General features: G+C 45.4%; 1 protein-coding gene across 1 annotated transcript in view; it reads left to right on the top strand.

Annotated features, from left to right (window-relative positions):
* The first annotated feature begins 14,413 nt into the window (after window positions 1–14,413).
* The window catches only part of LOC141133726 (C-type lectin domain family 10 member A-like), a 72,369-nt gene continuing 61,774 nt past the window's right edge, over window positions 14,414–25,008 (top strand). The window contains exon 1 of the mRNA XM_073623248.1: window positions 14,414–14,622. Within this exon, the coding sequence (XP_073479349.1) occupies window positions 14,478–14,622 (145 nt within the window). The 5' untranslated portion in view covers window positions 14,414–14,477. The remainder of the gene's footprint in view (window positions 14,623–25,008) is intronic.

Here is a 25,008-nt window from a genome sequence, read left to right as displayed (position 1 = left end):
CCCAGTCTCTGGGAACGCGTTGCACAGACCTTTCTGCAAGGCCTCCCGAAGATGTTTCATCCTCTGCTCCCTCTGCGATGGCAAGATAAGGTCCGCAACTTTACCCTTGTAACGTGGATCAAGGAGGGTTGCCAGCCAGTATTGGTCCTTCTCCTTGATACCACGAATACGAGGATCCTTCTGCAGGCTTTGCAGGATCAGGGAGGCCATGCAGCGTAGGTTTGCTGAGGCATTTGGTCCGGAGTCCTCTGGGTCACTAAGAACGACATGGTCCGCAGCCACCTCCTCCCAGCCACGTACAAGTCCATGTGTTTCTTGGGCCTGATCCCTTAAAGACTGCTGCTGATGCTGAGTGCCAGGCTCCACCTCCATACTGACACAATCCTCCTCCTCCTCCTCCTCCTCTCTCCTATCAGGCACCTACGTTGAGTCAGTGACCTCATCATCCCCTCCCTCCTCATCACTGGAGCAAACCTGGCAGTATGCTGCAGCAGGGGGAGCATGACTGCCAGATTGCTGTCCTTCTTGGGCACCCCCTCTGTCCGTGCTCACGTTACTGACTTCATCTAGCTCAGTATCATCAACAGAGCCTTCCAAACGCTGGGCATCCTCCTGGAGCATGTACCCAACACTGTGGTCAAACAGTTCGAGGGACTCCTCAGGAGGACATGGTGGGGCTAGGGAAGTAGTCACTGATGACATTGAGCCGAGGGAAGAGGCCGCTGCTTTGCCAGACAAAGTACCCTGAGCATGGGTGAGAGAGGATGAGGAGGATGAGGATGGCTTGGTCATCCAGTCGACCAAGACTTCCGCATGTTGTGGCTCAACGCGGCCAGCTGTCGAAAAAAAGGCCAAGCGTGTCCCACGGCCACGTGCTGATGAGGATGCACCGTCTCCATGACCAGCACTAAGGCCTCTAGACACAGAGCCTGCTTGCCCTCTTTTATTGGCTTGTCTGTCTGCCTCTCCTTGTTGGCCTTCCAGACATACTAATGGCCTGTAGCTGCACTAAGCTGGGATATATATATATATATATATATATATATATATATATATATACTGATAGTGCAGTTAGCAAAATCAACTGCCTGCCTGTAGTATGAGAACACCACCAAACTTCTACAGGTAAATTTAGCTGAACACTGTGCAAAGCTCGGAAAAAACTAACTTGTAGTTAATTTAGCTGCCTGCGGTAGTGATAGGATCAGGAAAACACCACCAACCTTCTACAGGTAGCTTTAGATGAACACTGTGCAGAGCTCACCAAAAAATAACTTGTAGCTTATTTAGCTGCCTGAGGTAGTGATAGGATCAGGAAAACACCACCAACCTTCTACAGATAGCTTTAAGTGAACACTGTGCAGAGGTCGCACTACACTAACTTGTAGTTTTAGCTGAACACTGTGAGCAGGACGCACTACACTAACTTGTAGTTTTAGCTGAACACTGTGCAGAGGTCGCACTACACTAACTTGTAGTTTTAGCTGAACACTGTGAGGAGGACGTACTACACTAACTTGTAGCTTTAGCTGAACACTGTGCAGAGGTCTCACTACACTAACTTGTAGTTTTAGCTGAACATTGTGCAGAGGTTGCACTACACTAACTTGTAGTTTTAGCTGAACACTGTGAGCAGGACGCACTACACTAACTTTTAGCTTTAGCTGAACACTGTGCAGAGGTCTCACTACACTAACTTGTAGTTTTAGCTGAACACTGTGAGGAGGACGCACTACACTAACTTGTAGCTTTAGCTGAACACTGTGCAGAGGTCTCACTACACTAACTTGTAGTTTTAGCTGAAGACTGTGAAGAGGACGCACTACACTAACTTGTAGCTTTAGCTGAACACTGTGCAGAGGTCTCACTACACTAACTTGTAGTTTTAGCTGAACACTGTGCAGAGATTGCACTACACTAACTTGTAGTTTTAGCTGAACACTGTGAGCAGGACGCACTACACTAACTTGTAGCTTTAGCTGAACACTGTGCATAGGTCTCACTACACTAACTTGTAGTTTTAGCTGAACACTGTGAAGAGGACGCACTACACTAACTTGTAGCTTTAGCTGAACACTGTGCAGAGGTCTCACTACACTAACCTGTAGTTTTAGCTGAACACTGTGCAGAGGTTGCACTACACTAACTTGTAGTTTTAGCTGAACACTGTGAGCAGGACACACTACACTAACTTGTAGCTTTATCTGAACACTGTGCAGAGGTCTCACTACAATAACTTGTAGTTTTAGCTGAACACTGTGCAGAGGTTGCACTACACTAACTTGTAGTTTTAGCTGAACACTGTGAGCAGGACGCACTACACTAACTTGTAGCTTTAGCTGAACACTGTGCAGAGGTCTCACTACACTAACTTGTAGTTTTAGCTGAACACTGTGAAGAGGACGCACTACACTAACTTGTAGCTTTAGCTGAACACTGTGCAGAGGTCTCACTACACTAACTTGTAGTTTTAGCTGAACACTGTGAAGAGGACACACTACACTAACTTGTCGTTTTAGCTGAACACTGTGAGCAGGACGCACTACACTAACTTAGCTGAACACTGTGCAGAGGTCTCATGACACTAACTTGTAGTTTTAGCTGAACACTGTGAGCAGGACGCACTACACTAACTTGTAGCTTTAGCTGAACACTGTGCAGAGGTCTCACTACAATAACTTGTAGTTTTAGCTGAACACTGTGAGGAGGACGCACTACCCTAACTTGTAGCTTTAGCTGAACACTGTGCTGAGGTCACACTAAACTAACTTGTAGCTTTAGCTGAACACTGTGAGGAGGACGCACTACCCTAACTTGTAGCTTTAGCTGAACACTGTGCAGAGGTCTCACTTCACTAACTTGTAGTTTTAGCTGAACACTGTGAGGAGGATGCACTACACTAACTTGTAGCTTTAGCTGAACACTGTGCAGAGGTCTCACTACACTAACTTGTAGTTTTAGCTGAACACTGTGAGGAGGACGCACTACACTAATGCCCCGTACACACGGTCGGATTTTCCGAAGGAAAATGTGTGATAGGACCTTGTTGTCGGAAATTCCGACCGTGTGTAGGCTCCATCACACATTTTCCATCGGATTTTCCGACACACAAAGTTTGAGAGCAGGCTATAAAATTTTCCGATAACAAAATCCGTTGTCGGAATTTCCGATCGTGTGTACACAAATCCGACACACAAAGTGCCACGCATGCTCAGAATAATTAAAGAGATGAAAGCTATTGGCTACTGCCCCGTTTATAGTCCCGACTTACGTGTTTTACGTCACCGCGTTCAGAACGATCAGATTTTCCGACAACTTTGTGTGACCGTGTGTATGCAAGACAAGTTTGAGCCAACATCTGTCGGAAAAAATCCATGGATTTTGTTGTCGGAATGTCCGATCAATGTCCGACCGCGTGTACGGGGCATAACTGTAAATAGTCTAGCTGCCTGACTGTGGTACTAATAGGATCAAAAAAACACCAGCAATTTTCTTCAGGTAGCTGTAAATACTGTAACAAGACAAGCCTGCCTGTCAGTAGGCTGATAACAGGAGCGGATCTCGCTAAACCGAATACAGTGTATATATATATATATATGTATATATATATATATATATATATATATGCAACATCTGGGATGCATATATATATATACACAATACACTATAAGTGCAGCTAACTCACTGACTGTCCTGCCTAATCTAGCTAACTCAAATGAAATGACACTGTCTCTCTCTCTATCTAAGCACGCCGGAACACACTACACAGGGCCGCCGTGTAGGCGGCCTTATATAGTGTGGGGCGTGTTCTAAACCCCCTGAGCCATAATTGGCCAAAGCCACCCTGGCTTTGGTCAATTACAGCTCTCTCTACCGACGGCGCTGTAATTGGCCAAGCATGCCAATCATCAGCCAGCAATGAACTGCAAAGCCGCAGTGAATTATGGGCCGTGACGCGCCACACAAATTTGGCGCGAACTGCCCATATCGTTCGCAATTCGGCGAACGATAGAAACTGCAGATGTTCGAGTCGAACATGGGCGGGGGGGCTTATCGGAATCTGGAAGCCCCCTTTAACAAAGGGGACTCCCAGATCCCGCTCCCCCCTGTGTGAACTGGTAATGGGGTGCATTGTACTCCTACCATTTCACCCATAAAAGTGACAAAGAAGGTAAAAAAAACACACACACACAGCTTGGCACCAGTTCTTTAATAAAAAAAAAAAAATTCCAGCGATGTAATCCTTCTACGATTCACAAATGATACAGCCTCCTCCATAGGATGCTCCCGGCAGAATGACGCGTGACTCGGATGACAGTTCTTAAATAACCGAGGGCGGGGCCACCCGTGACGTGGACGGGTGACCCCGCCACCCTCTGACGCAAGGGGAAATGCTGGGGTTACCCAGTGACATGTACGGGTGACCCCGTCCCCTCTGACGCAATGGGTGTTTCTCATGACGCATCAGAGGGGGCGGGGTCACCCGTTCATGTCACTGGGTAACCCCGGCATTGTCCCTTGCGTCAGAGGGGGGCAGGGTCACCCGTCCACGTCACGGGTGGCCCCACCCTCGTTTATTTAAGAACTGTCATCCGAGTCGCGCGTCATTCTGCCAGGCGCCTCCTATGGAGGAGGCTGTAACGTTTGTGGATCATAGAAGGATTACATTGCTGGAATTTTTTTTTTTTTAATTTTTACTAAAGGACTTGGGCCAAGCTGTGTTTGTGTTTTTCTTACCTTTTTTGTCACTTTTTTGGATGAAATGGTAGGAGTACAATGTACCCCATTACCATTTCACACGGGGGGGGGCGGAATCTGGGAGTCTCCTTTGTTAAAGGGGGCTTCCAGATTCTGATAAGCCCCCCCACCCTCAGACCCCCACAACCACTGGGCAAGGGTTGTGGGAATGAGGCCCTTCTCCCCATCAACATGGGGACAAGGTGCTTTGGGGGGCTACTCTCATCCCCCTCTCTTTTCCTGTGGCCTGCCAGGTTGTGTGCTCGGATAAGGGTCTGGTATGGATTTTTGGGGGGAACCCCACGCCATTTTTATTTATTTTTTTTAATTTTGGCGCGGAGTTCCCCTTAATATCCATACCAGACCTGAAGGGCCTGGTAATGGAATTTTGGGTGACCCCCACACATTTATTTTTTTTATTTTTCAATGACTTTCAATGACTTTTATGTGTATTGTCGGGACAGACAATTCATTAATAGCTGGCACTAGCGCTAGCACTTTTAAATGACTTTATTTTCCTTTAGAAATGTAATTTTGCTCTCGAACTGTTATAAACACGGGAAACATGCGCTACTTTACAGGCATACTATAGACACCCCCAGGTACAAAATTTAAAGGAATATTTCACTTTTATTGTTTCACTTTAAGCATTATTAAAATCACTGCTCCTGAAAAAACGCCCATTTTTAAAACTTTTTTTTGCATCGATACATGTCCCCTGGGGCAGGACCCAGGTCCCCAAACACTTTTTATGACAATAACTTGTATATTAGCCTTTAAAATTAGCACTTCTGATTTCTTCCATAGACTTTTTTAAAGGGTGTTTCGTGGCTTTTGAATTTGCCGCGAACACCCCAAAATAGTTCGCTATTCGGCGAACGGGCAACAGCCAATGTTCGAGTCGAACTCATGATCAACTCGAACAGACAGCTCATCCCTAGTAAACGGTGGAACGGTGCCAAATTACGGTACCTAAAAATCTCCATAGGCGACCCTTTAAATGCCTTTACAGGAGTTTCAAAGCAAGTCTGGTTGTAGAATTATTGCTCTTGCACTGACGTTCTCCATTATACCTCACATGCGTAGTGTGATCACCATTTACAGTATCTCACAAAAGTGAGTACCTCACATTTTTGTAAATGTTTGATTATATCTTTTCATGTGACAACACCGAAGAAATGACATTTTGCTACAATGTAAAGTAGTGAGTGTACAGCTTGTATAACAGTGTAAATTTGCTGTCCCCTCAAAATAACTCAACACACAGCCATTAATGTCTAAACCGCTGGCAACAAAAGTGAGTACACCCCTAAGTGAAAATGTCCAAATTGGGCCCAAAGTGTCGATTTTGTGTGGCTACCATTATTTTCCAGCACTGCCTTAACCCTCTTGGGCATGGAGTTCACCAGAGCTTCACAGGTTGCCACTGGAGTCCTCTTCCCCTCCTCCATGACGACATCACAGAGCTGGTGGATGTTAGAGACCTTGCGCTCCTCCACCTTCTTTTTGAGTATTCCTCACAGATGCTCAATAGGGTTTAGGTCTGGAGACATGCTTGGCCAGTCCATCACCTTTACCCTCAGCTTCTTTAGCAAGGCAGTGGTCGTCTTGGAGGTGTTTTTGGGGTCTTTATAATGTTGGAATACTGCCCTGCGGCCCAGTCTCCGAATGGAGGGGACATGCTCTGCTTCAGTATGTCACAGTACATGTTGGCATTCATGGTTTCCTCAATGAACTGTAGCTCCCCAGTGGCAGCAGCACTCATGCAGCCCCCGACCATGACACTCCCACCACCATGCTTGACTGTAGGCAAGACACACTTGTCTTTGTAATCCTCACCTGGTTGCCGCCACATATGCTTGTCACCATCTGAACCAAATAAGTTTATCTTGGTCTCATCAGACCACAGGACATGGTTCCAGTAATACATGTCCTTAGTCTGCTTGTCTTCAACAAACTGTTTGTGGGCTGTCTTGTGCATCATCTTTAGAAGAGGCTTTCTTCTGAGATGACAGCCATTCAGACCAAATGAATGCAGTATGCGACGTATGGTCTGAGCACTGACAGGTTGACCCCCCACCCCTTCAACCTCTGCAGCAATGCTGGCAGCACTCATACGTCTATTTGCCTCTGGACAACCTCTGAATATGACGCTAAGCATGTGCACTCAACTTCTTTGGTCGACCATGGGGAGGTCTGTTCTGAGTGGAACCTGTCCTGTTAAACCGCTGTATGTTTGGCCACCGTGCTGCAGCTCAGTTTCAGGGTCTTAAAAATAAAAAAAATTAAAAAAAAAAGAAATTGTGCTAGGTGCTAAGCAAAAATGATGATAATAATTAAATAAAGAACCGTGAAGGAAATCCTGCAGCTAAAACACCATAACCCCAATACAAGGGCACATGAAGGATATATCAAAAATAGACAGTGTAGTGCTGAACTAGTGATAAAGTGAACATGTATATTATAAACACGTGTAAATTATTGTATTGTGACCTAAAATTATTAAGTCATGAAGTTAGAATACAATGGTGAAAATCAATAAGTAATATAGCTGGTGTAAAACCATACCCTAAAAGGGTGTATAGAAGATAGAACACAAGTGCAAAATAATAAAAATAAAAATAAAGTTCATAAATGTGATGAGTGAAGAGACAAGTCCACAAAAAAGTTAATGCAGGGTCCAGAGTTACATGATCCACCGCTAGTATAGCCCACCACCAGATGATAAAGTTGGAGGCTTACCAGAAAGCCTGCGACCTCAGGGGGGTCAAAACAGGCTTAGAAGTGGAAGATGGACTCCTGGAGATGTCTCGCAATGGATTGCTTAGATTGTCCTGCCGGTCTCCTCGCTAGACGGTTGATCCGCAGCAACGGGGGCAACGGTGTAGAGGGAATACTCTCAGGGGTTCCTTCCGATGCTTCTTCTCAAATGGACCAGGCATAAGTAAGCCACAAATCCCAAAAAAAGAAAAGGGGACTCCAATAGTGTAGATTGACCAATACTGTTTGGTTTATTTAAATACAGTAGTGAAAATCAATGGATAAAAGCACTTACAGCCGAAGTGACAAGATAAAACTCCTTAGCTATTTAAAACAAAATTGCGCATGCGCGATGCGTGTTTGCGTTGTGACCCCTGAGAGTATTCCCTCTACACCGGTGCCCCCGTTGCTGTGGATCAACCGTCTAGTGAGGAGACCGGCAGGACAATCTAAGGAATCCATTGCGAGACATCTCCAGGAGTCCATCTTCCACTTCTAAGCCTGTTTTGACCCCCCTGAGTAAGGGCGGTCGCAGGCTTTCTGGTAAGCCTAAAACTTTATCATCTGGTGGCGGGCTGTACTAGCGGTGGATCATGTAACTCTGGACCCTGCATTGACTTTTTTGTGGACTTGTCTCTTCACTCATCACATTTATGAACTTTATTTTTATTTTTATTATTTTGCACCTGTGTTCTATCTTCTATACACCCTTTTAGGGTATGGTTTTACACCAGCTATATTTCTTATTGATTTTCACCATTGTATTCTAGTTTCAGGGTCTTGACAATCTTCTTATAGCCTAGGCCAGTGATGGCGAACCTTGGCACCCCAGATGTTTTGGAACTACATTTCCCATGATGCTCTTGCACTCTGAAGTGTTGATGAGCATCATGGGATATGTAGTTTCAAAACATCTGGAGTGCCAAGGTTCGCCATCACTGGCCTAGGCCATCTTTATGTAGAGTAACAGTTCTTTGCCATGAGGTGCCATGTTGAACTTCCAATGACTAGCATGAGAGTGTGAGAGCGATAACACCAAATTTAACACACCTGCTCCCTATTCACACCTGAGACCTTTTAACATTAATGAGTCACATGACACCGGGGAGGGAAAATGGCTAATTGGGCCCAATTTGGACATTTTCACTTAGGGGTGTACTCACTTTTGTTGCCAGCGGTTTAGACATTAATGGCTGTGAGTTGAGTTATTTTGAGGGTACAGAAAATTCACACTGTTATACAAGCTGTACACTCACTACTTTACATTGTAGCAAAGTGTCATTTCTTCAGTTTTGTCACATATTAAAATATTTACAAAAATGTGAGCGGTGTACTCACTTTTGTGAGATACTGTACATGTGCGTGCGGGACCAATATGTGCGTTCGCCTTGGTGCACAAGCACAAGGAGATGGGGGGGCTTAAATGTTTTCTTTTATTTCATTAATTATTTAATTGGATTTTTTTTTTTACACTGTCTGTTTCATTTTTTTTATCACTTTTATTCCTGTCACAAGGAATGCAAACATCCCTTGTGATGGAAATATGCAGTGACAGGTCCTCTTTACTGAGATATATGGGATCTATTAGGTCCCTGATGTCTCCTCTGCCCTTAACAGCATCAGATCAGACCAAGATCGGTCTGATTTGATGTTTGCACAAGCTGGCAATAACTTGTAAACAAAAAGGCCAAAACCGGAAGTGACAAAATACTAGTCGCTTCCGGCTTCTAATTCCATAGAGATGATTGGGTAAGATCTGGTCTCCAACCAGCTCTATGGTAATCTGGCACCAGAGGGCTCCTGACACCTGTAAAAGCAATCCAGCAGCTAATTAGCCACTGAGATTGGCTTTTACAAAAAAGGAAATTGCCGCCAAATGCCTGCAGGCATCATCCCCGTACAACCACTGCAACTCAAGGACATACAGGAATATCCTTGGGCAGCAAGTGGTTAAATGTTGCATTTTTAAATGGAAAAATAATAATAAAAAACAACCACAGCAAAGAAAATGCACCAAAAAGGATCAGTGCCTCAAACATACTCCCCGTTTTCCATACTAATGCTAGAATTTTATAATATTCCCCCTAATTGTGCCCCTCTCCATGACTTTTCCATCAAAATCAATAATGCAACCATCAGTCCCTCCCCTTTAATCCTAGGCTCTGACCTGTCCTTTAAGCCCCAAATCCAATCGTTGTCAAAAGCTTGTAGACCTCACCTCCGTAACATTTCTAAAATTCACCCCTTTTTACCTAATGAAACCACCAAGCTCCTCATTCACTCCCTCGTTATCTCTCACCTTGACTATTGCAACTTGCTTCTCCTTCTCATTGGGCTCCCTCTCCATAGGCTTTCCCCTCTTTAGTCCGTCACGAGTGCTGCTGCCAGACTCCTCTACCTTACCAACCGCTCAGTTTTTCTCCACCCCTCTCCGCCAATTCCTCCACCGACTGCTGATTTCCCACCAAATTAAATTCAAAAAGCCATTCACAACTCGACTCCGAGTGACATTACCAATCTTGTCTCCAAATACCACCCAAACTGTCCTCTCTGCTCCTCTCAAGACCTCCTGCTCTCTAGTAGGAATAAATGTGATAAAAATATATATACCGTAAATACAGGGACAGTGTAAAAAATAAATTTAAAAAAGTAAATGTTTTTTTTAAAGCGCCCAATCCCTATGTGCTCGCACGCAGAAGCGGACCTATGTATAAGTTGTGCCCACATATGTAAACAGTGTTCAGACCACACATGTTGAGGTATCACTGTGATCGTTGAAGTGAGAGAAATTATTATTTCACAATATTTTATCGAATACAGCTAAACTCACAAAACAGTGAACAGACGCCAAGGTCAGTTAGCGAAAAGTGGATTGAAATTGATAACATATATATCACAGATAAATAGGCTATTACATGGTATAGCTAATAACTACAAACATAGGCAAAGGCTAACCAGGTGAGGATACCCCGTTACCTTAACGGTCTATAGGGAAATAATGAGCCATGTAATTTTCAATGGTCAAAAGTCTAGAAGCACGCTAAACAAGCAATGTTTCAAGAACCATCATATAACAAATATTATGCAATACCTGAGATTGACCTATGTTCGTATATTAAAAAGAAAAGGTCCTGGGGTCCTCTCAAGGACCTCCCAAAAATGTGACCAGAGAGCAATTGACAGACTCTGCACACTGGGGTCTGGTGGTAAATGACCAAAAGTAAGAAATAATGAAGAAAGACTGAGGAAAGGGGAAAAAAAACAAGAGTGAGAACAAGAGTGGGAAACCAAAGGAAAAGGAATCACGAAGAAGAAAGTAAGCCCCACCCCAGGGGATCCAAGGCCAGCATCGTGGGCTCGGCAGAGTTTCCTATATGTCCAAAAAATGGGAGGGCGGGCTCGTCGCTGGGAACTGGTCCAACCAGGGTTGCCAGATCTTGCAAAAATTGTCCCTAGCGTCCGCAAGTATCGCCGTAAGCTTCTCGTTTGTCAACATACCATGCACCTGTCACTTCACCTCCTCAAACGAGAGGAGGGGCATTTTGCACGTCTTCACAATGGTTTGTTTAGTAGCCATAAAGATGTATGTTGCCAAGACTCGTTCTCATTTTGTTAACTCCAAAATAGGCTTATGAAGTAGCTCTTCCCACATGTCCTTGCGTATATTAGAATGAAAGAGCATATTGACCAAAGCGTACACTCGAATCCACAGCCTTTTAACATTTTGGGGCATGCCCACCATATGTGCTTTATATCACCCTGATCAGAACAGAACCTAGAACACAATGCTGGGTACGTAGGAAGATATTTTGCAATTCTCACTGTGGTGTAATACTATCTAGACATAACTTTGAATGAGTTTTCTAGGACTATGACATTGCGGGAGGAACGGAAAAGGGCCTCCCACATCTTGGGCCAGTCCTCAGGGGATTGAAGGGCACCGAAATCTGGCTCCCATCACGAGCAGTAAGAGGGGGCTGAAGTGTTAGAGGTACCCAGAAGAGAAGAGTAAAGTAATGAGACTAGGCCCTGAGTAGTCGGATGGGTCCTGATAGGCCCTGGTTTCGAATGCAGTTGATGGTCGGGAACTATCATAATTTCTAACCAGGGAGTCCAGGAAATGGCGAATTTGGATATAGCAGTATCTCTCTCGGTCAGGGGCCTCATAAGTCTCCTAAAGTTGCTGAAAGGTGTACACACCTCTAGATGTGAGGAGCGAGAGGACCATTGTCAGGCCTTTAAAGCGCCACCACTGAAAGCTATGGAGATCATCCAGCCCTGAAGGAAAAAACCATGGGCAGTTGAAGACTTCCAAAAGAGGTAAGTGAGGTGAAAGTAGCCCTGCAGAATATTTAACCAAGTTCCATATTGCGAGGGAATGAGACAAAATAGGGTTTAAAGGCTTAGGACGAAATTGAGCTGGTAGCCATAAGTGACGATAATGGGACGGGGTCCACATCCACTTGATCAATTTATGTCCAAAGAGGAGCTGACTCTCCAGCATACAGTTGTATCAAGGGTGCAATCTGTGCTGCTTTATAGTAGTGCATCAAATTTGGAACTCCCATACCACCTGCACGCTTCTGTTTATATAACACTGCCTGATTTAATCTTGGCCTTGTCGATCCCCAGACAAATTTAAGAATGCAACGTTGTAAAGAACGCAGGACATGTGAGGGGATTAGAACCGGTAGGACTCCGAAGGCGTAGAGAAGTGGGAGCAATAATTTTAGCACTAGATCTCCTTTGTAACTCTAAACATGTAACCTGTAAAAATGTTTAAAGAGTCACTTATGGAGATGTTTAAATGTGGCTCGGAACAGGGCCTGACAGGAGGGTGAGGGGGGGCACTATGTGTGCCGGAATTACTATTCTCTTTGGAGTGCCAAAAGATGTCCCAGGTCTGATACAATCCTATAGAATATACTAAAAAAAAAAAATGACTGTGTGCCGCTAAAGTGTTCGGGTTTGATGTAGAAGAAAAAGTGGCAACCCTAGCCCATCAGTAATCAGTCTGATGTGAGGAATATTGAGCGGAGAGTATACATCGCTCTTATAGAGCTCCATTATATCTGCATTGCATTGCCTGAGTGTCCTCCCTGGAATCTTAGGTTTTCACATGAAGGTCTCTGTTCCTCTATAGATCACCTTTCTGAGGAGAATATTTATGCCAACACGTGTGATTTCAATGTACGGAGGATGAGGAATACATCAACAGCCAAAGGTAAGTTATTATAATGAGGGGTATCCTCTTCATCCATTATAGACAGCTGAGGACCCGAGTCTTCATTTATAGGACACATGTCTACTAATACTAATACTGCTATACTGGATCTATAACCCAGAGCAACCAATCAGATATCACCTCTTACTATGTCTGTATAGAGGTAATAAAAGCCAGAATCTCATTGGTTGCCATGCTTCAGGATAAATGTCACACCTCAATGTGATATATACTGTATACTGCATGACCCGGTGACATGATGTGATATAGGTATATAACACAGATGATCCAGGGTGAATGTAAAATATCTTTATGTGAGCAGGACCGGGACAAGGAGTGGGCAGGAGGGGGGCTGCCATGGACTTGGTGGTATCATGTGAGGTATGGGGGGGCACCACAAGGGGGAGGGGATTTGTGTTGAGAAGGGGAATTTGGGGAGCGGCTCGGAGTAAAAATTGTTCTAGGAGGGCAAATCTGGGGAGGTGTGCTAGGGAGTGGTGATTTGAGGAGGGGGTGGGCGTTTTGTTCTGAAGGGGGGTGGAGGAAGAGGATTTGTGCTAGGAGAGGGGATTTGGGGGGGTTGTGCTATAAAGTAATATTATGGTAGAGGGGAAATAGGGAAATATAAAAAAATATATATGTATTAAAAATATTATATATATATATATATATATATATATATATATATATATATATATATATATTTTTTTTTTTTGGGGGGGGGGTTGTGCTAGTAAGGATGATTAAGGGAGATTTGTGCTAGAAGGGGAAATTTGTGTGGGGGTGAGGGATTTGTGCTAGGATGGGGGATTTGTGTTGGCAGGGGGGATTTGGAGTGGGGGGAGAGGATTTGTGCTTGGAGGGGATATTTGAGGGGTAGAGGATTTGTGCTAGGAAGGGGAAGATGTTTTTCTATTTTTTTGTTGTGCTATAAATAAAAAAAAGACTGACAATTTTGAAAAAAAAAAAAAAAAAAAAAAAAAGAAAGCAATATTTTTTTACTTTAATCTATAATAAATACCCCAAGAAAAAATATAAGAAAACCAACAAATTTACTCATCAGTTTAGGCCGATATGTATTCTTCTACATATTTTTGGTAAAAAAAAACGCAATAAGCGTATATTTTGCACAAAAGTGTCTACAAAATAGGGGATAGATTTATGGCATTTTTATTATTATTTTTTTTTTTTTTTACTAGTAATGGAGGTGATCTGCGATTTTTTTTTTTTAATGGGACTGCAACATTGCGGTGGACAGATTGGACACTTTTGACACTTTTTTGGGACCATTGTCATTTATATAGCGATCAGAGCTATAAATAGCCACTGATTACTGTATAAATGTCACTGACAGGAAAGGGGTTAACACTAGGGGGCGATCAAGGGGTTAAGTGTGTTCCCTGGGAGGTGTTTCTAACGGTGGGGGGCGGATTTGGCGTGGGGGGAGAGGATCTGTGCTTGGAGAGGATATTTGAGAGGTAGAGGATTTGTGCTAGGAGGGGGAAGATTTTTTTTTTTTGGGTGGGGGAGGCTGGGGCATATGGGGAAAAGAGAGGATTTGAGCTGGTTACTCAGGGGGTAAGCATGCAGATTAGTGCTCAGATTTTTTGGGGGGGTGAGGGGACTTTTGCTTACACATAGTGCTCATAAATATTGGGGGGGGGTATTTGACATGTTTGCCATGGGATCTAGATGACCTTGTCCCAGAACTGCATGTGAGATAAGAATTCTGGAGGATTATTATACCGAATGATACATGCAGGATTATTCACTATCCTCTCTGTCTGTAGAGATTCCGGCTGCCAGGAGTACAAAGTACCGGGTGATACTGATCCTGGGGGTCCTCCTAATATTGGCCTTCCTTGTTGTGGTCATCCTCGTCAGTCTCCTCTTCATTGACTGTAAGTATCTCTATTATAATTATTATTAGTGTTATTACATCAAACTATAAGAGAGAGAAAGCATTTATTAGTTGACCATTGATCGGGCAGGGAATTACACTGCTCAAAAAAAAAATGAAAGCAACACTTTAAAAACACATCCGATCTCAATGGGGAAAAAATCTCATGCTGGATATCTACACTGGAATGGACTGGGTAATGTGTTAGAAATTAAAAGATGTCACATTGTTTCATGGAAATGAAAATTAACCTACAGAGCTGAATTCAAAGACACCCCGAAAATCTAAGTGAAAAAATGATGCAGCAGGTGAGTCCATTTTGCTGAAATTTCATTGCAGCAACTCAGAATGTTCCTCAGTAGTTTGTATGACCACATGCTTGATTGTAGGCATGTCTGACAACATCGGGGCATGCTCCTAATGAGGCGACGGATGGTGTCCTGGGGTATTGCTTCCCAGATCTGAACCAGGGCATCACTGAGCTCCTGAACGGACTGAGGTGCAACCTGGTGGCTTTGGATGTCCTAGAGGTGTTCTATTGGATTTAGGCCAGGCAAGAGTGGGGGCCATTCAATGGTAACTCCTTCATCCTCCGGGAACTGGCTGCATACTCTTACCACAGGTGACCGGGCATTGTCGTGCACCAGGAGGAACACAGGACTCACTGCACCAGCGTAGGGTCTGACAGTAGGTCCAAGGATTTCGTCCCGATACCTAATGGCAGTCAGGGTGCTATTGTCCAGACTGTAGAGGTCTGTGTGTCCCTCCATGGATATGCCTCCCCAGACCATCACTGACCCACCACCAAACCGGTCATGCTGAGCGATGTTACAGACAGCATAACGTTCTCCTTGGCTTCTCCAGACCCTTTCACGTCAGTCACATGTGCATAGGGCGAACCTGCTCTCATCTGTGAAAAGCACAGGGCGCCAGTGGCGGACCTGCCGATTCTGGTGTTCAATGGCAAATGCCAATCAAGCTCCACAGTGTCGGGCAGTGAGCACAAGGCCCACTTGAAGATGTCAAGCCCTCAGGCCACCCTCATAAAATCTGTTTCTGATGGTTTGGTCAAAGACATTCCCACCAGTGGCCTGCTGGAGGTCATTTTGTAGGGCTCTGGCAGTTTTCATCCTGTTCCTCCTTGCACAAAGGAGCAGATACTGGTTCTGCTGATTAAGTTAAGGACCTTCTACGGCCCTGTCCAGCTCTCCTAGAATAACTATAAATAAAAATCAATCAGCACAATTATAATCCTATACCAACTAGCTGCTGATCACTCAGGGTCAAAATACCAAATCCCACAAAGTAATCATATTAGTAAAATAGTGCAGCGATAAATCTAAAATGATCAAAATAGCAAATCATAAGCACCAATAATAAGTGTCCATATAAAGTGCTGATGCAGATCGATCAAATAAGTGACTTTGTGAAGAACCTCCACCACTGGTAATATTAGCAGCTCATCTCCCGCAGTGGACCCCTGGAGGAATAGGATTATAATTGCGCTGATTAATTTTTATTTATATTTACACATTCAATTTATCCCAATCAAGTGGCAATTATGGATGTTTTCCAGTATTTGGAAAAACGTGAGGTTAAAATCAGAGAGATATTTTTAAGGAACCAATCCACCAATCATGCTAATGATTTATCTTATTCTTTTCAAAAATTGGGACATATTTTCAAGAAAAAGGTTAAAGCATGGTGGGATATCACCTAATTCAAGCAATATCTGTCAGCCAAACTCCTAGACGTCTCAGGTAGGATGTACCCCAAATGATGGATTATTAGGTGATGAATGAATGAGGGAATGGGGTGATTTTTTTCACCACAACACGGTTTTGAGCTGTTGGAATTTTTGCTTTTGGGCAAACAAAGAAAAATGAAAATTTTAGATTCACAGATTAGAGATATCACTAATAGTATAGAATCTCAAAAAGACAGTGAAGAGTTTCTCGAACTGTCAGTTCATGTAAAAAACTTATTCTAGAAATTCAGTCTAAGAAAAAAAAAGAACATTTATCGGAGATTTGGATGATTTTGGTAACGGCACGATATTTAAATGTCAGAATGCTGTTATTCTACCTAGTCAGGTTCCTGACAAAATACCCCCAAATCAATCAAATACAGACTCCCCAATACCCACCCCCAGAGGAGGTTCTGCCTATGTGTATGATTGGCCTGATCAGGGAGGATATCATACACCTCAGTTAGACCCCTTTCACACTGGGGCGGTTTGCAGGCATTATTGCGCTAAAAATACCTCCTGCAAACCGCCCCAAAACAGCCTCCGCTGTTTGTTCAGTGTGAAAGTCCGAGGGCTTTCACACTGAAGCGGTGCGCTGGCAGGAGAAGAAAAAATCTCCTGCAAGCCGCATCTTTGGAGCGGTGAAGGAGCGGTGAAGGGACAGCGCGGCTATACCGCGGCAATACCGCGGCTATAGCCGCGCTATACGAGTGGTTTTAACCCTTTTTCGGCCACCAGCGGGCAGGGCCGTACTGGGAATAACATCCAGCCCTGGAAAAAATTTCATACCAGCCCCACAGCATTATTATACCACCGCAACAGCATAACGTCATTGATTTCTTGTTCATGAAAGGGAAAACCATAAAATGCACATTTGAAGAGTGTATTATATATAGATAAGACAGATATGAAATCACATAGGGCTTTATATGTATATATATATATATATATATATATATATATATATATATATATATATATAAATAAAAGCAAATTCCAGTTAAAAGTGGTAAGTGATCAATCATCAAGGGGGACCCCAGGAACTCAGAACGTGGGAGGGGGGGGGGGGGGACCACCTTCCGCAGAAAGAATACACTAAGGTAAGGGGGGGTGGGTTACTGATATAAGGCTGTGCTTTATATCGGTGCCCCCTTACATTATCGTATTCACTCCCCCCTTACATCAGTGACCCCCCTCTTCAGACTGGCCTAGCGGTGCTGTCACTGACCTCCTCTCAGGTGCACCGTGCCGGCGGTGCTCCCACTCTTGACTCCTCTGCAGACTCCCTCAGAGACTGCAGACATGATACAGGAGATGGTCAGAGACTGCAGACATGATACAGGAGCTCAATGCAGCCTCACCAGTGCCCATCAAATGCAGCCTCACCAGAGCCCATCAAATGCAGCCTCATCAGTACCAATCAAATGCAGCCTCACTGTGCCCATCAATGCAGCCTTACTGTGCCCATCAATGCAGCTTCACTGTGCCCATCAATGCAGCTTCACTGTGCCCATCAATGCAGCCTCACTGTGCCCATCAAATGCAGTCTCACTGTGCCAGTGAATGCAGTCTCACTGTGCCCAGGAATGCAGCTTCACTGTGCCCATCATTGCAGCCCCTCCTGTGCCCCATGGCCCAGTCAGCAGTCCCTGTCTGTGGGAAGGTGTGTTGTTGATGCTCGGTACGGTACCTTGCATGCCAGCAGGATATCCATGATGGCCAACAGCAGGCAGGGTCTGTTCTCGTTTTGGATGGGGACAGTGCTCCTTCCAGAGGATCTGTTTGCTGTGAGATGGAGTGGTCCCTGGCCACCTGCACCTTTAGCCATCCTCATTTTCCGGCCCCAGTCAGCCTGTCCTCTGGTCCTGGGGAAGTGGAGAGCACTGGGTGGGAGCTGGAAAGAAGGGGGAGCAGAGAGTACTGGCGGGGTTGGAGAGCACATGGGTGGGGGCAAAGAGCAGGGGGGAGTGGAGATCACAGGGATGGGGAGCGGAGAGCACTGGGGGGGGACTTGAGAGCACTGGGGGTCCAAAAAGAACAGAGGTGGAGAGCACTGTGGGGGCTAAGAGTGTGGGGTGGCGAAGAGCACTGGGGGAGGGGCAGAAAAACAGGGGTGGAGAGCACTGGGGGATACAAAGAGCAGGGGGGAGTGGAGAGCAATGGGGGGAGCTTGAAAGCACCAGTGGGGGAGGGGCAGAAAAACAGGGGTGGAGAGCACTGGGGGGTACAAAGAGCAGGGGGGAGTGGAGAGCAATGGGGGGAGCTTGAAAGCACCAGTGGGGGCCAGAAAGAACAGGGGTGGAAAGCACGGGGGACTTTAGAGCACTGGCGGGGGTTGGAGAGCACATGGGTGGGGGCAAAATGCAGGGGGGAGTGGAGAGTACAGGGGTGGGGAGAGGAGAGTGCTGGGGGGGAAGCTTGAGAGCACTGGAGGGGGAGCCAAAAAAAAACAGGGGTGGAGAGCACGGGGGGCAAAGAGCACGGGGGGGGGGCTGGAGAGCGATGGGTGGAGCTTGAGAGCACCAGGGGGTACCAAAAACAGGGGTGTGGAGAATGGGGGGCTGGAGAGCACTGTAGGGGGGGGAGAGCACTGGGGTGGGGGCTGGAGAGTGATGGGGAGAGCTGAAGAGCACTGGGGGGGAGAAAGAACATGGGTGGAGAGCACTGGGGGAGTGAAGAGCACTGGGATGGTGGCTAGAGTAGGATGGGGAGAGCTGGAGAGCAGGGGGGGGCAGAAAAAACACGGGTGGAGAGAACTGTGAGGGGGGGGGGCTGGAGAGTGTGGTGAGGGGAGGAGAGCATGGGGGGGAGCCAGGGAGCACAAGGAGAACTGGGGGGGCCAGTAAAAGAAGTTGGATAGGAGGATCGGCGGGGGGGCGCATATAGAGGAAATTAGCTTTCTATATTCCTCCATGCAGCCGCTGAATACTTGATTCTCCTCCTCTCCCTCCTGCAAGTATTCAGCGGCTGCATGGAGGAATATAGAAAGCTAATTTCCTCTATATGCGCCCCCCCCGCCGATCCTCCTATACAGGCACACAGGGCGGACTGTACGGGCGGGCATCTACTGGATCCCTCTCTCCTGCTCCTGTGTGTCACGGAGCTGGCTGGATATGTGTTCGGCGGCCGCGCTGTAACATGGCCCCGCCCCCCTAGACCGGCTCGTGTGATAGGCGGAACACTGATTCTATCCACTATCACACAAGCCGGTCTAGGGGGGCGGGACCGTGTTACAGCGCGGCCGCCGAACACAGATCCAGCCAGCTCCGTGACACACAGGAGCAGGAGGGGAGCACTGCAGCCGCAACTCAGGCGGCCTACCGGGAAATCTCCCGGTATCCCGGTAGGCCAGTCCGGCCCTGCCAGCGGGGGGTTAAAACCGCACCGATAGCGGCCGAATACCGCGGTAAAACAGCGCTAAAAATAGCGCTGTTTTACCACCGACACCCCCTACCACCCCAGTGTGAAAGCAGCCTTAGACTCGAACATTGGGTGTTCACCGAAAAGCGAACATTATGCCGTGTTCACGGCAAATTCAAAAAGCCGCGGAACACCGTTAAAGTCTATGGGACACTAACATGAAAAACCAAAAGTGCTAATTTTAAAGGCTTATATGCAAGTTATTGATATAAAAAGTGTTTGGGGACCTGGGTCCTGCCCCAGGGGACATGTATCAATGCAGAAAAAAATTATAAAAATGGCTGTTTTTTCGGGAGCAGTGATTTTAATAATGCTTAAAGTGAAGCAATAAAAATGAAATATTCCTTTAAATATCATGCCTGGGGTCCCCCTTAGTATGCCTGTAAAGTAGCACATCTTTCCCTTACACAGAACAGTGCCGCAGAAAAATTACATTTCTAAAGGAAAAAATGTAATTTAAAACTGATCGCGGCTGTAATGAATTGTCAGGGCTCGGCAATATAGAAACAATTAATATCCATACCAGGCCCTTCAGGTCTGGTATGGATATTAAGGGGAACCCTGCGCCAAAATTTAAAAAAATGGGGCAGGGGTCCCCCCCATGTTGATGGGGACAAGGGCCTCCTCCCCACAACCCTTGCCCGGTGGTTGTGGGGGTCTGCTGGTGGGGGGCTTATCGGAATCTGGAAGCCCCCTTTAACAAGACCCGCCCCCCATGTGAATGGGTATCGGGTACATTGTACCCCTACTCATTCACCAAAAAATAGTGTAAAAAATAGTAAAATTGACGAGACACTTTGGGACAAGTCCATTATTAAAAAATAAAAATGTCCCGCGATGTAAATCCATCTCACGCCGCCCGACGGACTGAAAAAAGAGAAAAAAATGCAACAGCTCCACCTCCATGGGAGGCTCCTCCAATGACAGACATTTTTTATTTATTTTTTTTTTTTTATCCATAAAAGTTTTTATTGTGAACAAAGTGTTGTTACACAGTTTTTACATACAATAGGTATTTAGACAACATAAACCTTATTGACATGACTTATCTCACTGAAGTATAGCGAGTCAGATATGTGTTTATCAGAAAATTAAACAGATACATACAGGAACTAAACAGCCTCAAACTCGAGGTTTACCTCATCATCTGAGATCTGGAACTGTATAAAGCAGGAGTGCCACCTTGATTATAGCTTCAAAATTAAGGGGCTAGTTAAAGATGTGGCAGTATGTATTTAGATATAAATCCGTTTGTTTATTCCTGAGCACGTATGGAAGTGTTGGGTTTGTAAGGTGGGGTATATCTGTATGGGGGGGTAGTCTCGTCAGTTTTTAAGATGTGAGGAGTAAATAGAAAATTATATACATGAATTGGAGTAGTCATGGGGATAAATATGTGGTTATCGTCGTCTGAGCGGGTGGGGTAGGGGCGTGGGAGGGGGAAAAGACATAGAGGTGAGTGGGACTTAGGGATAGAGCGGAAGACAAACATGGGGAAGGGAAGGAGGGTTCCCATCCCCTCCCCGGTCTCCACTGAGCTTCAAGGATATGAAGGTTTTCGTGGGAAGATCCCTGTCTGAAGGGGTTTCCCCCTGGGATCCGCATTAGGGCAGGAGTGGGAAAATCAGCGGGTCTTGTTGAGTAAGTATGTTTCTCAGAAGAGTTATTTGGAGTGTCTCAGTCAGTCATTGGAGGAATCGGGACGGTTTAGCCCCATGATGGAGGTATATCTCTCTGTGGTGCAGAAGTGGGTCCAACAGGCCCATGTTCGGGAGTATTTCGATGGTGAAACTTTTGCAATGTGGATTAGTTCCTCCATTTCAGCCACCTTGCCCACACGGGAAAACCATTCAGATATAGTTGGAGTAAGGGGAGATCCCCAGTGGGCTGAGATGCATAGTTTGGCTGCGTTGATCATATGTACCCCCAGAGATTTTCTGTATGTGTGGGCTGAAGTGGAGGAATGGTGGAGAATAAGCCTAGCTGGAATATAGTCCAGAGGGTATGTGGTCACTTGAGAGGTGATGTCATGTACCTGTGTCCAGAAAGTCTGGAGAAGTGGGCAGGACCACCAGATGTGTAAAAATGTACCTGCTTCATTAGAGCATCTCCAACATTTGTTTGACGTCTCTGGGTTAAATTTATTTAGTAATTCAGGTGTACGGTACCACCGGGATAAGGTTTTGTAGTTATTCTCTTGTGTCATGATATTGAGGGAGCCTTTGTGCGCTATTGTGAAAATGCGTTCCCAGTTGTCTTCTGTTAGGTCTATTTGAAGTTCCCTTTCCCAAACCTGGCATGCTTTGGTGTCCTTAGGGGAAGTCGAGGCATAAAGCATAGAGTGAGTGTTCGCAATCAAATGTTGTTGCGGTGTGGATTGGGAGCATAAGTTTTCAAATGGGGTTAGATCTCTGGATAGAGATGTGTTTCGGTTTATTGTAAGAAAATGACGAATCTGGAAGTAATTCCATAGAGGGGGAGGTTCGCCCCCTACATTTGTTGGGAGTGAAGTACGGTCTAGAAATTTGCCATCCTTGAAGTGTTGGGCTGACATGTCTTTGTGTGGCCAAGTATCTTTGAGGAAATTGTTGGACATCCCCGGAGTAAAGGCTGGATTAAGTCAAATAGGTGTAAGGGGCCCCGGATTAGAGGAAATTTTGAATTTCTTACATACTTCTCTGAAGCTACTGAGGGTGGCTTCTATTAGGGGATGTTCTTTTAGGGTTTTTGGAATATGGCAAGGGAGAATCCAGGGGATGTTTCTGATAGACAAGTGGGAAAAAGAGCCTTCTAGTCTCACCCAATCTTTAACCCCCTCGTGTACTGACCAGTCTACAATTCTTCCCAGATGGCAGGCTCGGGAATAGTTTTGAAGGTCTGGGAGACCAATACCCCCTTTAGTTTTGGGTTTTGAGAGTTGGGCGAAACTTATCCTTGGGCGCTTATGTTTCCATAGAAACTTCAGAGATTGCTGTTTAATTGTTTGAAAGAAAGCTGCGGGGAGTTTGATGGGAATTGTTTGTAGCAGATATAGGATACGAGGGAGAACATTCATCTTCAGGATGGCCGCACGACCGAACCATGAGAAATGGGGTTTATCCCATCTGCGTAGGTCATCTGAGATTGTGCGAATCAACGGGGTGAAGTTTTTTGTGTATAGGTCCGATAAGTGTGTAGTCAATTGGATTCCCAGATATGTGATGGCGTTCTGTTTCCATACGAAGGGAAAATTATTTTGGCATTGGGAGACTAGGTCTTTCGGGAGAGATATATTGAGAGCATGGGATTTTGAGAAGTTGATCTTTAGGTTGGATATTTGTCGGAATAGGTCAAAATCTCTAAGCAGGTTTGGGATCGAGGTCAGTGGGTCACTTAAGAATAGCAGGATGTCATCGGCGAAGGCCGCTATTTTATACGTATGTCTTGCTATGGGTATGCCCTTAATGTTCTCGTTCGATCGTAGGCAATGTAGTAGGGGTTCTAGGGTTAAAATAAAAAGGATAGGGGATAGTGGGCATCCTTGCCTCGTTCCATTCCGGATGGAGAAGGCGTCTGACAGGTGGCCGTTGACTTTGACTTTTGCTGTTGGTGTGGTGTATAGGGACATAATCAGGTTGAACATTCGGTTCTGTAGTCCTAAGTGGCGTAAAACCGCCCCCAGGTAGTCCCAAGCCAGCCTGTCAAACGCCTTCTCAGCATCCAGGGATAGAAAGAAGCCTCCTTGGTTTTTGGAGGTTAGCCAATGGTTTAAGTTGATTGCCTTAATGGTGTTGTCCCTGGCCTCTCTGCCAGGAACAAATCCTACTTGGTCTTTCCCTATTATTGAGGGAAGGAGGGGAAGGAGACGGTTTGCTAGAATTTTGGCAAATAATTTGAGATCTACATTGAGTAGGAAGATTGGTCTGTAACTGGTGACTGAAGTGGCGTCCTTCCCCTCCTTTGGTATGACCGTGATATGCGCTTCTAGTAATCTGTGAAAAGGTAATGTTGTTGAGGTTAGGGAGTTAAATGCCTTCAGAAATGGGGCTGAGAGTATATCTACAAATGTCTTGTAATAAGGTGCTGAAAAGCCGTCTGGGCCCGGGCTTTTGCCCGTTTTTAGTTGTTTAATCGCTCTCTTGAGTTCATCCTCGGATATGGGGTTGTCTAGATCGCGGGCATCTTCCCGGGGTATGGGTTTGGGGCTGAACTTTTTGAGGAAGTCTGTGATAAGGGCTTTTCTAGGATTTTGTCCTACAGTTGCTTCGGGTTGCTGGGGTATATTATAAAGTTCTGTGTAATAGCGTTCAAATTGAGACACTATGTCTGCTGAATTCGAGCTTGAGTTGCCTAAGGGGTCTTTTATGGTGTGGACGTTAGTGTTAGCTTTCTTAGTTTGGATAGCTCTGGCTAATAGTCTCCCGCATTTGTTTCCCTGTTCATAAAATAGCTTTTGATTTAGCATAAATTTGCGTCGGGTTTTGCGGTTGAGGACTTCCAGGAGAAGTTTCCTAGTTTGTATAAGTTCTAGTTATGTGTCTTGTGTCTGTGACTGCTTGTGAAGTAGTTCTAGTCTCTTTATTTTGTTAGTTAGTTCCCGCATAGTCGTCTGTTGTGCTTTTTTCCGACTGGCCTTAAGTGTGAGAAATTCCCCTCGGATGACACACTTGTGTGCTTCCCAAAGGGTGAGGGGTGCTGTCTCGGAGTTGTCAATTTTCCCGGAAGTAGTTAATTAGGCTAGTGCGGATGTGGTTGGTATCAATTTCTGAAGTGAGGAGAGATGGGTCTAGTCGCCATATCTTCGTGACCAAGTTCCTTTCCGGGAAGGTTAGGGAAAGGGTTATCGGGTGGTGATCTGAAAGGATTAGGGGTTCAATGGTAGCAGATTTTAGGAAGGGAAGATCTTTTTGGGAGAGAAAGAGGTAGTCTATCCTGGAATACCTGTTATGAGGTGCAGAGAAGAAAGAGTAGTCTTTTTCATTCGGGTGTAGGGTACGCCAAGTGTCGTGTAGAAGGAGTTCCTGCATTTGTATCTTGATTTGTCTCAGTGCTCTGTAAGGCAGGGTGGAAGAACCCGATGAGGAATCTAGGATGGGCTGAAGTGTCACATTAAAATCGCCCCCAAGGATTGTAATCCCTGATTGAAAGTCTGCGAGGATGGTTGCGATAGAGCGGAAGAAACTGACCTGGGCAGTGTTGGGGCTGTATATATTTGCTAAAGTGACCGTCCGATTATGGATA

Source organism: Aquarana catesbeiana, linkage group LG03 (assembly GCF_042186555.1).
Source record: "Aquarana catesbeiana isolate 2022-GZ linkage group LG03, ASM4218655v1, whole genome shotgun sequence".
NCBI classification, from domain to species: domain Eukaryota; kingdom Metazoa; phylum Chordata; class Amphibia; order Anura; family Ranidae; genus Aquarana; species Aquarana catesbeiana.
The sequence above is the reverse complement of the archived record's forward strand: the minus strand, read 5'-3'. Positions and strand labels throughout refer to the sequence as shown.